Source organism: Cnephaeus nilssonii (genome assembly GCF_951640355.1).
Source record: "Cnephaeus nilssonii genome assembly, chromosome: 4".
NCBI classification, from domain to species: Eukaryota; Metazoa; Chordata; class Mammalia; order Chiroptera; family Vespertilionidae; genus Cnephaeus; species Cnephaeus nilssonii.
This window is the reverse complement of record NC_137075.1, coordinates 32,349,026-32,362,615: the sequence shown is the minus strand read 5'-3', so window position 1 is coordinate 32,362,615 and position 13,590 is coordinate 32,349,026. Positions and strand designations below refer to the sequence as shown.

Below are 13,590 nucleotides of genomic sequence, written 5' to 3'. Positions count from 1 at the left end.
GGAGGGATGTTGAATAGGACTCCGTCCTCTCACTGGCTTTGGCTCCCTCAATAAACTCTCTGTGGGAACCTGGCTCGGTGTCTCTGTCTCTCTTTTTTCTGTCTGAGGCCTTTTATACTCTCACATCAAGAAAATAGCTTCAACGAAGCCTTCAGGTTTGCTTCTCTATGGGAAAAAAACATCTCTTTGATGCCCAAGATGTAAGGAAATACCAAAATAATTTAATTGAGCCTTTCAGTAGGCAGCCCCTCACCAACTTAGAAACTCCCCAGCAAGTAGAAATCAAGAGAGCAGGAAATAAGCACATCTTAGGTCAGCACACTTGCATGAACTGGTCTAGTCTACAAGAAAAAATCGCCCAGAGTCAGAGAACCTGGTGGTCACTGATGCCAGCCCCCATCTGGGCACTTCACCCCCAGAGCCCCCCTTGCACAGTTGAGGAAGTGGAGGCGTGCAGCATGCCCCAGAGCAGCCAATGGTGCAGCCACTGGGAACTAGGGTTCGAATCCAATTCTGATCCATCTTTCCCCACATTTCAAGGCAGTTTTTAAGATTATGTCCTTTATAACTATTTACAATTACAACGAAAACTTCTTTGTCAACTTTATTTTTTTAATATATTTTTATTGATTTCTGAGAGGAAGAGAGAGAAACATTGATGTTTGGCTGCTTCCTGCATGCTCCCCCATTGGGGATTGAGCCCGAAACCTGGGCATGTGCCCTGACTGGGAATTGAACTGTGACCTCCTTGTTTATGGGGAACACTCAACCATTGAGCCACACTGGCTGGGCTGATTAATCCATCTTGATCAGTTTGCAGGTGAGGGTGCTGAGGACCAAGGAGGGTTAGTTGTTTTCCCAAAGTCATACAGTTGGGGCCAGAACCCAGGTGTCCTTGTTTGCTCGTTCATTCCTTTCACTACTTTGCTGGTCTCTACTGTGCTTTGAAGTCCCACCACCAGTTTTGAGGAATGAGGAAGGAAGACAAAAAGGGTCTCAAAACAGTTACTGAATAACAATGATTTTGTTTAGGTAGTTGCTCCCTGCTCTATGGCTCCAGCCTCAGTGGTCAGGTTGGGAAGCTAAGTCTCTTTTTTATTTTTTAATTCTCATCCAAGGATATGTTTTTATTGATTTTTAAAGAGAGAGGGAGTAAGGGAGGGAGAGAGAGAGAAACATTGATGTGAGAGAGAAACATTGATCAGTTGCCTCCCATACTGGTCAAACCTGCAACCTAAGTATGTGCCCTGACTAGGAATCGAACCCACAACCTTTTTGGTGTGTGAGACGACACTCCAGCCAACAGCCACCCAGCCAGGGCGGGAGGCCAAATCTTATGTGTGGCTGAGACCCAGAGTAATTGGTTAGAGGACACAACCTAAGGTTTTGATGGCTGGGGATTTTCCTTCTAGGACTCCTCCCCTCCTTCCCCATCACCTGGGAGTGAACCTGATCTTTGGGTCTTTGAGAGTCCAATCTGGGCCGTCACCATCTCATACAGTATGCCTCTTTCAGGTCACTTGAATTTCATCTGTCGGCCATCATAATAAACATACCAAAGAAGGGTCCCCTTTAGATCTAATGTCTTGTGCATTCACACAGCAGCCCTGGGACCAAACTAGCCCCTCAGAGCCCCTCAGACCAGATGAGCTGGGGCTGAGCCAAGCCCCTGGGGTCATAGTCTCCTAAAGCCGCCTGATTGGACACAGTGCATAGCCACCTGGCTGCATGCTCAGTGGCGGGCTCCTGTGCTCAGACCTGAGGGGAGGGGCTGGACCACACTGATGATGAGGGAGACACAGATTTTTTTTTTAAATATATTTTATTGATTTTTTACAGAGAGGAAGGGAGAGGGATAGAGAGTCAGAAACATCGATGAGAGAGAAACATCGATCAGCTGCCTCCTGCACACTCCCCGCTGGGGATATGCCCGCAACCAAGGTACATGCCCTTGACCGGAATCGAACCTGGGACACTTCGCCCACAGGTCGACGCTCTCTCCACTGAGCCAAACCAGCCAGAGCGAGACACAGATTTTTTAATAAATCCCAAGGTTTGGTTAGTTTTATCTTTCTGACCCCTAATTTCCCTGTGGATCAAACACATAGTAAAGTTGGGATGAAGTGGGGATGACTGGCTGATCAAACAGTAATAGGCAGATCCAAGCAGACTGTGGTCAAAGACAACCCTAAACAGCAGGCCTGGCCCTAAGGCATGAACTAGAACATAGAGCTGGGGACAGACCTAGAGGACCAGGGGGACACGGCCTTAATAGAAAGGACACAGGCTGCAATCCAGACACACCCGAGGCTGGGACCCTGCTGACGTGGCAGCCCTCTGCCCTGGCCCCTTACTGCCCCCCGCCCCTCTCCCCCGCCTGCCAGCTGCCAACAGGGCTCAGGGCTCTGCTCTGTGTCTGCCGCACCTGTCACTGCCTGTCCTTGCCCAGGGGGGGGCCCCATCAGCCCCTCCTCAGCTGCCCAGCAGAGCAAGCAGTTAGTGGGGAGGGGAGGGAACATGGAGCGGGGGCCGGTGGTGGGGGCAGGGCTGGGGGCCAGGGCCCGAATCCGGGCATTGCTGGGCTGCCTGGTCAAGGTGCTGCTCTGGGTGGCCTCTGCCTTGCTATATTTTGGAAGTGAACAGGCTGCCCGCCTCCTGGGCAGCCCCTGCTTACGGCGCCTGTACCATGCCTGGTTGGCAGCAGTGGTCATCTTTGGGCCCCTTCTTCAGTTCCACGTCAACCCTCGGACTATCTTCGCCAGCCACGGAAACTTCTTCAACATGTGAGTCCACTCGAGGCTAGGGGCGCCGGCTCCCTGCACTCTGGGATCCTAGCTCCCTCCAGGCTTCTGTCCTCCTGCCAGGCCAAACACTAAAAATAGGCTAGGAGGTTGAAGAGAAAGTCAGAGAAGGGGGAGGGGGACAGCACGGTGGGGGTACAGGGCAAGTGGGGAGCAGGACTGAAGAGGAAATATGGACCCTCGGAGGCTGAATGGGCCTATAAGTGGGTGGGGTGGGAGGTATAAGACACGGGAAATAGACAGCCAGTGATGAAATGCAGGACTGGGGACAGCCGTGGAGAACACAGACCAGAGTGGGGAGATGGGGCAGAGGGGTTTCAGTAATCTCCCCTCTTGTCTGCCCACAGAAAGTTTGTGAATTCCGCGTGGGGCTGGACATGCACCTTCCTGGGGGGCTTCGTGCTGCTGGTGGTGTTCCTGGCTACACGGCGTGTGGCAGTGACTGCCCGGCACCTGAGCCGGCTGGTGGTGGGGGCAGCCGTGTGGCGGGGGGCTGGCCGGGCCTTCCTGCTCATCGAGGACCTGACCGGCTCCTGCTTCGAGCCTCTGCCCCAGGGCCTGCTGCTCCATGAGCTGCCTGACCGCCGCAGCTGCCTGGCAGCCGGCCACCAGTGGCGGGGCTACACCGTCTCCTCCCACACCTTCCTGCTCACCTTCTGCTGCCTGCTCATGGCTGAGGAAGCGGCAGTGTTTGCCAAGTACCTGGCCCATGGGCTGCCCGCCGGTGCGCCCCTGCGCCTTGTCTTCCTGCTCAACGTGCTGTTACTGGGCCTCTGGAACTTCTTGCTGCTCTGTACTGTCATCTATTTCCACCAGTATACTCACAAGGTGGTGGGCGCTGCAGTGGGCACCTTTGCCTGGTACCTCACCTACGGCAGCTGGTATCATCAGCCCTGGTCTCCAGGGAGCCCTGGTCATGGGCTCTTCCCTCGCCCCCACTCCAGCCGCAAGCGTAACTGAAAGAAATAAAGGCACGTCAGGCCTGGCTCTGGCCCCTCTCATCATTTGGTTGGGGGGACCTGGAAAGGGTGGGAAGGGCAAAAAGAGAGGCTGGAAAATAAATAAATATTTGAAATAAATAAAAGAGAGGCTGGTGGTCACTGAAGTTCCTCAGCCATTCCTTGCTGTTATCAACTTTGAATGTCCTCCCTTATGCTCGATGGCCATTTCTCCTGCTGTCCTTTTATTCTCCTAGTCCTTACAGACTTTGAGCTATTTGAGGCTCTAAGTCAGGGAGTGGCACTGCTAGGGCAGGTAACGGTGCCCTTGGGTATGGGCAGCATTCCTGCTGAGCAGGTGCTCCATCTCCAGCCTGGTTGATTTATTTTTCCTGCCTCTCCCACTGAATCCTACCCCTGCTTTCCGCAGGGGCCTGCCTGTCCAGAGACCCTTTCTACCCTGTCTTCCTCATAGGGGTCAATGTGTGCTCATTTATTTAACGGATGTTTATTGAACCAAGCATAGTTCCATGCCAGGTGAATAAGAAAGACTAGTGTTGTAGTGTAACCCCCATCTTACAAAGGACGCCTCAAAAAGTCAAATTATAGAGTCATTTATTAAAAGCCAGCGGCATACGAGGGGCTAAAAGCTCCAAATCTCGAAGCCCCAAACAGCTTGCCACATCTGGCTTATATTGGCAGAATATCACAAAGGTATTGATTACATCTTTGAGTCTGGAATAAGGAACTTGTTTCGTGAGCAAATTAGTTATCTAAAGTATCTATGAATCACTGAATCAACAGAAACACATTATCTGGGACCACTGGGGCAATTTAGAATAATTGTGCTGTCCAGATTCTGGGACCACTGAGTCAACAGGAATGCACTATCTGTAGCTACTGAGGCAATTTAGGATAATTTGTGCTCTTCTGATTCCAGGACCACTGAGTCAACCGCAACTCAGTTATCTGTAGGTACTGAGACAATTTAGGATAATTGAACTGTCCTGTGTCCCAGAAGAATGTGCTTCGATGACCAGTGAGATCACAATCAATGGGATATTCAAACCATCATCAGTGGAGTATTGGGATAGAATCAAAATAATTTTCTATTGTTTTAACAAACAAATAAGTACAGAACCCAAACAGCAGTTTCTACCTGAGATGATTGCTACCATATTCACTAGGTTTTTGCTGCTTGGGGACTAATGGGTTGGTTACTGGGGAAGGCAGATGATAAGCTCACAAATAACAATAGCTAACACTTGTATTGTGCTTACTCTGTGCCAGGCACCATTCTAAGTGTCTGTAAGTTCTTCATATAAATTAACACATTTAGCCCTGGTGGTGTTCCTGGCTACACGGCATGTGTGTCCATTGTACAGTTGGGAAAACTGAAGCACAGGGTAAGTAACTTGTTCACAGCTAGTAAACATGAGAATCAGGATTATAAATCCAGGCACTATGGGTCTATTATCTGTCTCTAAACCAGGTATAAGCAAATTACAGCCCTCCTGTGGCCACTTTTTGTATTGTCTGATTGCTAAGAAAGGTTCTTAACATTTTTTTAATGGTTGAAAAAAAATTAAGAGTATTTCATGATATGTGAAAATTATGTGAAGTTCAAATTCCAGTGTCCATAAATAAAGTTTTATTGGAACCTAGCCACACTAATTCATTTAAGTATAGCTACTTGCCTGCTACAATGGCAAAGTTGAGTACTGTAGTTGCTATAGACACTATATGGCCCAAAAAGCCTAAAATATTTACTATCTGGCCTTTTACAGAAAATGTTTGTTTGCCAAATCCTCGTCTAAACCACACAAGCCTCAAAAAATAAACTGACTGATATCCTATCTAATAATAGACAAATATGCAAATTGACCATACTTCCGACACACCCACAAGCCACACACCATCCAATCAGAGTGAGTATGCAAAGTAACCCAAACCAAGATGGCTACAGCCACAGAGAGCAAGGTTTCCTAGGTAACAGAGGAAGCCAAGCTTTCCACCTGCCCTTGCCAGGCCTAAGCCTCCACTCAAGCTACAAAGTTTCAATTATAGAAAGTAAACAAATTCAAACAAATGGCGGCAGGATGAGCTTGAGAGAGCAGGCCAGGGTTGCCGCCGGCAACAGGGGAAGCAAAGCTTTCCCCACACCCTGGCCGGGCCCACCCACTTAAGGCAACAAAGTTTCAATTATAACCCCAACACAAATGGCTGCCGGCCTCGGAGGGAGCCCCAGGCTTGGCTCCGCTCCAGGCTACAAAGTTTCAATTGTAGAAGGAAAATAAATTCCAGATACCAGGGCCTCCGCTTGGGTTGCCAGGGGGTGTGGCCGGCCTGCAAACCACCACAGGCCCCTGGCTCAGGCCGCCCCACACCCCAAGGGAACCCCACCCTGATCCGGGACGCCCTTCAGGGCAAACCAGCTGGCCCCCACCCCTGTACCAGGCCTCTATCCTATCTAATAAAAGAGTAATATACAGATTGATTATCACTGCAACACACAATATAGCTGCCCCCATGTGGTCAAAGATCCTGCCCCCATGTGGACACAAGATGGCCACCACAGATGGCCAGCAGGAGAGGGCAGTTGGGAGGCACCCGGCCTGCAAGGGAGGGCAGTTGAAAAGGACCAGGCCTGCAAGGGAGGGCAGTTGAGAGGGACCAGGTCTGCAAGGGAGGGCAGTTGGAGGTGATCAACCCTGCAGGAGAGGGCAATTAGGAGTGACCAGGCTGGCAGAGGAGGGAAGTTGGGGGCAAACAGGCTGGCAGTGGAGTGGTTAGGGGGTGATCAGGCTGGCAGGCAGAAGCGGTTAGGGGCAATCAGGAAGGCAGGCAGGCAAGCAGTTGGGAGCCAGCAGTCCTGGATTGTGAGAGGGATGTCCGACTGCCCTCGAGGGGTCCCAGATTGGAGAGGGTACAGGCTGGGCTGAGGGACAACCCCCCTCCGTGCACGAATTTCATGCACCGGGCCTCTAGTCAGAGATAAGTGCTATGATGGTACTTAAGCAGGATGCTTTGTAAGAGACTTGGCACCCTTGCTGGTTTGGCTCAGTGGATAGAGCGTGGCCCTGCAGATTGAAGGATTTGGGGTTCAGTGCCAGTCAAGGGCACATACCCGGGTTGCAGGCGATGGGTGATTCTCTCTCATCATTGATGTTCCCCTCTCTCCCTTCCTCTCTGAAATCAGTAAAAAAAAATTATATATATATATATATATATATATATATATATATATATAATTTTTTTTTTAATCCAAAGAATTCTAAGCAAGAAAGAGCCAGATCCTGCTGCTGTGTGGAGAGCAGGTTATAGAGGAATGGAGTCCACAACAAGGGTCAGGAGAGAGCTGACTGGAGTCCGGTTTGGGGTCTGAATGTCACTGCATTGGCCAGAGGATGCTCTGGGGGGAATCAGGGACCCAGGCTGGCAGGGCTGGAGGGGAAAAGCCAGGCTTGTTCCACAGCTGAGGAAAGATGGTAGAGCACCAGGTAAGGCTTATCCCTGTCCCAGGGCCAGCAGATGAAAAAGAGAGCCAGTGGGAAGTCAGGAGGCGGGGGGCGGGGGAGGAGGGAGTCCAAAGGCGGGCACTGGCCGGGTAGAGGGAGCACACGGCTCGTGAAGCCGAGAGGCGAGAACCCGAGCGCAGAGCGCACAGGCGTGGAAAGCAGACCGGGGAGGGAGGAGGAGGAGGGAGGAGGAGGAAGGAGGAGGCGGGGCGTCGAGAACAGGGAGGCGGGGCGGGGGGCGGGCGGAGGAGGTCAGTGGAAACGCTCCCCTCGGGCTCTAGGGGGAGCCCGGCCCGAGCCGCCCGGCTGCGCACGCCTCACCCCCCCGCACCCCCATCCCCACCCGGCCCCTCTCTCGGGCTGTCCCCGCCTCCTCCAGCGCCTCCACTCCCCGCTACTCAGGAAGGCCGGCCGGCCGCGCGCGCTGCTTTCGCTTTCCCTTCCCCGAGCCCAGTCCTCGCTCCTCGTGCGGCGCTGGGACCCCCGCCCGCCCCGGCCATGGCCACGCTCAGGGTCCAGCCTGAAGCCCAAGCCAAGGTGAGCGCTACGGGTTCGAGGAAGGACCCACCAGGGAGGCGTGGCGCCGAAAGGCTGAGGGCGTAGGTGACCCGGCCCCCTCTCCCCCGACACTTGGGGTCAGTCTTCGAGCCCTCGTGAGCCTCCAAGCCCGGAGCACCTGAGCCCCGAGGAGCCCCGCGGTGTTCGGCCGCCGGCAGAGGGGAGGCGGGGTGCAGCGGGGTGAGGTGAAGCGGAGAGCTAGCGTGGAGGGGAAGTCCGCTGGCCCAGCGCCGGGCCCACACACAGGCGTGGTGCGGGGCCTGTCTGGCCACCACCTTGCCTTTTCCACGGGGAGGGCCCGGGGCCCACCCCACAGGGCACTCCGCCCCTGCCCCGGCGCAGAAGGCTCTTACCCCTCTCCTTACACAGCCCAGGACACCCGAGGGACCTGTTCTCACTTGAACCACTCACCCTTCGCCGCCCGGAAGGTTCTCATCCCCCAAATCCAGCCCCAAGGGCATCCACTGCACCCTTCCCCAGGCCAGGCCCTACACAACCCTAAGGGAACAGTACTCAGATGAACTGGCCATAAAGCCAGGTGTCTGAAAGGCTGCCCGTGTCCCGCAGGTAGATGTGTTCCGTGAAGACCTGTGTACTAAGGTAAGACCTGCCCCATCAGCGCCCCATCCCTACTCAGTTCCCACTGCTTAGCCCTTCCTTGCTGGGCAGTGTCAGCCCTGCTTTGCTGCCTAGGAAGGACATTTGATTCTGACACCCCCCTCCCCCCAACTTCTCCCCCCTCCACCGCATTCACAGACAGAGAACCTGCTTGGGAGCTATTTCCCCAAGAAGATTTCTGAGTTGGATGCATTTTTAAAGGTACTGAGGCTGAGCAGGGAGCTAAAGAGTAGGGGCTAAGGGGCCACGAGGATGCCCTTGCCTCCAGCCTTCCTCCTACCCTGTGCCAGGAGCCAGATCTCAATGAAGCCAACCTGAGCAATCTGAAGGCCCCATTGGACATTCCTGTGCCTGACCCAGTGAAGGAGAAAGAGAAGGAGGAGCGGAAGAAACAGCAGGAGGCAAGCCAGGAAGAGCTGGGAGGAGGGACCCAACAATGGGGAAAATTAGCCTTACACCTGACTCCCAAGAGCCATTCTTTCCCTGCAGAAGGAAGACAAGGATGAAAAGAAGAAAGAAGATGAAGACAAAGGTACCACTATGGTGGGAAGGATAGTCTTCTCTCCCAGGAGCTCCTCCTACAGGATTCCTCTTCCCCACCCCTCACTCAGTCCCAGCCGTGTGACTGACCTATTGCCCACTCTCCAGGTCCTCCCTGTGGCCCAGTGAGCTGCAACGAGAAGATCGTGATCCTCCTGCAGCGCCTAAAGCCTGAGATCAAGGATGTCATTGAGCAGCTTAACCTGGTGAGCCCTCCTACTTCACTTCCACCTCCAGGTTTTAGGCCAAACCCTTTGTCTTCCTTGGCCCCTGCCATTGAGGGCATGGCACCTGCCAGGTCTTAGCAGGAGAGGGCAATGCCACAAAGTCAGAAGCTTAGGCCCTGGGGCTCAGGATGGTCTTGGCATAGCTCCACCCAAAGTGGGCAGGAAGCAAGGAAGGACAGGAACTCGGGAATTGGGTTGAGGGGTTGATGTGGCTTTGATGCTATTCCCTCCTCCCAGGTCACCACCTGGTTGCAGCTGCAGATACCTCGGATTGAGGATGGAAACAATTTTGGAGTGGCTGTCCAGGTTAGAGCGCTGCCTCATTCCTCTGCCCTCCTTACCTCTCTAGTCCATGCTGTCTTCCACTTTCCCCCTTGAATTCTGTCCCCAGGAGAAGGTGTTTGAGCTGATGACCGCCCTTCACACCAAGCTGGAAGGATTCCACACTCAAATCGCCAAGTGAGTGTCTGCCCGGTTGCACCCATTACACATTCTGCCTTTGGCTTGGATAGAGGCCTCGTCCCTCTCCTTCTCCCACTCCATACCCTTCTGTTTCCCACAGGTATTTCTCTGAACGGGGTGATGCTGTGACCAAAGCAGCCAAGCAGCCCCACGTGGTAGGTGAGACCCAGGTTGGGGTGTATGAAGGGAAGGACACATTTGAAGTCGGCCCTGACCCCGGTCTCCCACAGGGTGACTATAGGCAGCTGGTGCATGAGCTGGATGAAGCAGAGTACCGGGACATCCGGCTCATGGTCATGGAGATCCGAAACGCTTATGTGAGGAGGAGAGGGTGGGGCGGGGGCGGGCAGAGGCAGCTTTCCCAGGCCACCCATCCCCGGACTCTGCAAACTGGGGGGTGAAGGGTGACAAAGCTCCGTGTCTCTACCAGGTTAGAAATGAGGCACAGAGCCACTGGGGCCTTATGGCTGATTCCCACTCCTCCTTGGTCCTATAGGCTGTGTTATATGATATCATCCTGAAGAACTTTGAGAAGCTCAAGAAGCCCAGGGGAGAGACAAAGGGAATGATCTATTGAGAGCTTCCTCTTACACTGTAGTGGGTCCAGCAGAGACCTTCCTGTCTTTGACAGGGAACTTCAGACTTTGTGCCACCTTCTGCCATTTGAGGTTTCTCCCTCACTTGCCTCTTAGGCACAATAAATATAGTCAGAATGGTATCCACTAGCTCAAGTCTCTTTATTGGATCCTGGCGCGCACACACCCCTCTGGCCCTGGCTCAGGCATTTCCATTGGTGGGACCAACCCACTGCGTGATTTTGGTGTTGAGCTGCTGGTTGGTCCAGTCCTGCCGGATGTCATCAAGGTGGCAGTCAAAGTCCACAAGGTGCTGCTGGGCCCGGCTCTCCAGCAGTGCTCCCACCATCTGTCGTGACTCTTCCCAGTCCCTCCACATCACTCTGAAATAATAACCCTCATGGAGGTCAAACTCAGCAGGCAGTGGGGCCAGACATAACAGAGATTAAGTCTAGAGCAGTGGTCACCAACCTTTCGGACCTCACGGACCACCAGTTGGCAACCACTGGTCTAGAGAATGACCCTTGGGACAGGACCAAGGACAGAGGCCCCGGCACTGGATTTCCAAGGAGAGGGAGAGGGAGTGGGGCACTCACAAGTTCTTGTCCTTGGGGACCCAGCAGAGACCTTGGTTCTCCAGAACGATGACTGGGGGCACATGAGGCTGAGACACCAGTTTCTGATTATCCAACTGTGTAGATAAGGAAGGGCGGGTGAGAGCTTCAAGGATCCGCCTTCCCCTACTTTCTTTCCAACCCCCTTCTCCAAACCCAAGCCTCACCATAATAAGTACTGCATCAGGGAAGAATTCTGCAATCCGCCCAGCGATTTTCAAGGCTAGGGGCCCAGGGCTGTGTAGAGGGAAGATCAGAGGAGTGAGGAGCCGACTGGAGAGACCCCGTCCATCTGAGCTGTGCTTCCCAGATTTCGGACATGGATGCAGTGATTGCCTTTCCCTGTAGTTAACCTGGGGGGTTCAGGTCTGCTTGATGCTTCCCGCAGGGCTGCGTGATGCTTGAGTGCTGTGGGAAACAGGTGCTCAGGCACTGCTGGTGAGAGTGGAAATCAAAGGTGGTCTGGGGGGGGGGGGGTAAGCTGGCATAACCATCCAAATGTAAACTGTATGCTATACATATGCTGACCCAGATATTCCACTTCTAAAGAAATTACTGTAATAATAGTAGGGCACTATAATAAAAAATTGGAACAACCTCAATATTCAGTATAGGCATTAAATAAATTAGGGTACATCCTTATTCATAGTACATAGCCTCAGCTTAGGTAGATCCTGGTGTAGAGATGGAAAGATGTCAGATAGTCACTAAATGAGAGAAAAGTACATTACAAAAGCATGTATACTTTGATCCAGATATATAATTAATATGTAAGTAGATACTTTTTTCTACTTCTAGAAAAGAAATGTTGTGGTTTTTATTTAAGTCGCTTGCTGGGCTTCCGGTGTTCTTTTAGCAGTTGGGGGAGGGGCGCCTCGGTTAAAACAAGCGTCAGCCTTTTCTTACACACAGTTATCCTGCCCACCGCCGCCGCAGCTCCTCCAGAGCGTCTCTACATTTCCACTTCCTCCCTCCAGGACCCAACCTCATGCCTGGTGCACAGTCCCTGCTCCTAAGCGTTTGATTAAGGAAAGATGGAAGGAATGACCAAGAGGCATTCTCTTGACACCACCCGCACCCGTACCCCCACCCCCACCCCATAACCCTTAGCCTTCCGCCTCTGGCTACCCGACTCACCTTTGGTCCCCGAGAGCTGCATTGGCATGGTAGTACCCAGCCAGTACCAGACCGGCCTGCGCGCCCCACACATCTACCTGCCATGGGAAAGGGGCCATCAGCAGCCGCCCTGTGGGTGTTCACTGCTGCTGGAGGCCGGGGATGGGCTTGGGCAAGGGGTGTTAGGGGGTTTCACGGTGGTTGGTGGGCGTCCAGCAGCCGCACCTGGTTGAGGGCGACCTCCAGCATGACGGACAGGGCCAGGTGGCTGTGGAACAGCGGCACGCAGTCGGTGAGGCACAGGCATTCCCCCGATTGCGGCGCCGGCGCCAACAACAACCCGTTGACCGCGGCGTGCGGGTACCGGGCGGCGTGCAGGCACATCTTCACGTAGGCCCGGGCCGAGATCTCCACCTCCCCCATGGCAAACCCGGCCCCAGCTCGCGTCTGCGAAGCTTCCTCCAGCGCCCCGACACTCTCCCTGGTCCTTCCTGAGCCCCCCCAACTTAGGTTCGGTGGTAACCCTGATTTGGCTCGAAGGTGCCTCGGCTCTGGAGCCTGGCTCCAACCGAGCCGGGACCGTAGGCGGCCCGATTGCACGCCGCCGTGCCGAGCCCGCGTCCGCCCGCCCCCAGGGGGCGGCCGCAGACCCAGAGCCGCCCGCTCCCAGCCAGACCAGCTTCTAGACCGCCTACATGGTGCTCTTTGATAGGCTTAGAGGTCTCGTTTTGTCCAATCACCGGCCTCATCCAAAACCTGCCCCACCTTTGTCTCCGGCGGAGTGGAAAGAACCCACCACCGTAGAGAGAACGGCCTGCACGCTGACTGGCTAGGCTACCCAACTTCCACTCGTGATTGCAGGACGGCTTCTTCGGTTGCCTGTGCCGCCGGCCAAGGGGCCCGCAGAGGCAGCCCCCGTTAGGTGTCCCGCAGCAGATCTTTGAACTTGGGCGTGTAGCGAATTACCTTGCTCCTACTATCGAATGCGTGGGTTTGTACTCTAGACCGGCTCTTGCATTTAATAATGAGCCAACTACAGGTTATCTGGCCTTTGGTTTCCTTGATGTAATATCTGCAGAAACAAAGACAGCAATTGGCTGAAGGAGGGTAAAAAAAAAAACACAAAAAAAAAACTATACAGACCCATCCTTCCCATAATGTCCTGTGCTGAATTTGCTTTAGCATAATGTCTTGGGAGGTTTTTTTTCCCTCCCAGCCTTTGAGGAGTTCAACCATTAACCTGTAATTCTTCCAGTGAAACTTCATTCTTTCTCCAGGCTTGCTCTGAGCTGATGAAGTGATAAAAGGCTTTTCCTTTCTTCATTCCCTGACCTCAGCCAAAGAGCTTTCCTCTTGTCTGTCCAAACCTTGATTCTTCCTATAAGGGCTCTGCCCAAATGCCACCTCTTCCAAGAAGCACTCATGAAACTCCCAGATGGAAATAATCTTGTGCAAATCCCAAATACAAGTTATCTTCATAGCCTTCGTGGCATGTAACAGTTCCCACCCTGTTCTTTAGGATGACTTCTTAAGAACAGAATGGGCATGTAATTCATCTTAGTCTTCCTGGAACCCCCTACCTTTCCCACCACCACATTCACATTCAGTGTCTGGACAAAGGTG

General features: G+C 53.4%; 3 protein-coding genes across 4 annotated transcripts; 2 read left to right on the top strand and 1 right to left on the bottom strand.

Moving 5' to 3' along the window:
• The first annotated feature begins 191 nt into the window (after positions 1-191).
• On the top strand, positions 192-3,766 carry FITM1 (fat storage inducing transmembrane protein 1). Its single transcript, XM_079769666.1, has 2 exons — positions 192-2,783; positions 3,149-3,766. The coding sequence occupies exons 1-2, from the start codon at positions 2,518-2,520 to the stop codon at positions 3,759-3,761; spliced, it is 879 nt and encodes a 292-aa protein (XP_079625792.1). The 5' UTR covers positions 192-2,517; the 3' UTR covers positions 3,762-3,766.
• A 3,816-nt stretch (positions 3,767-7,582) lies between these two features.
• On the top strand, positions 7,583-10,381 carry PSME1 (proteasome activator subunit 1). Of its 2 annotated transcripts, XM_079769980.1 has the most exons (11): positions 7,587-7,794; positions 8,383-8,415; positions 8,572-8,634; positions 8,724-8,834; positions 8,923-8,965; positions 9,082-9,179; positions 9,438-9,506; positions 9,592-9,659; positions 9,763-9,817; positions 9,893-9,979; positions 10,159-10,381. In XM_079769980.1, the coding sequence occupies exons 1-11, from the start codon at positions 7,756-7,758 to the stop codon at positions 10,237-10,239; spliced, it is 747 nt and encodes a 248-aa protein (XP_079626106.1). In that variant the 5' UTR covers positions 7,587-7,755; the 3' UTR covers positions 10,240-10,381. The 2 variants fall into 2 exon arrangements, with proteins under 2 accessions (XP_079626105.1, XP_079626106.1); XM_079769979.1 differs by lacking the exon at positions 10,159-10,381 and having other exon boundaries at positions 7,583-7,794; positions 9,893-10,078.
• A 1-nt stretch (position 10,382) lies between these two features.
• EMC9 (ER membrane protein complex subunit 9) lies at positions 10,383-12,585 on the bottom strand. Its single transcript, XM_079769981.1, has 5 exons — positions 12,193-12,585; positions 11,989-12,065; positions 11,019-11,088; positions 10,834-10,928; positions 10,383-10,620 (listed from the first exon to the last, which is right to left on the bottom strand). Exons 1-5 carry the CDS (start codon positions 12,388-12,390, stop codon positions 10,440-10,442), a joined length of 621 nt encoding a protein of 206 aa, XP_079626107.1. The 5' UTR covers positions 12,391-12,585; the 3' UTR covers positions 10,383-10,439.
• Positions 12,586-13,590: the final 1,005 nt, after the last annotated feature.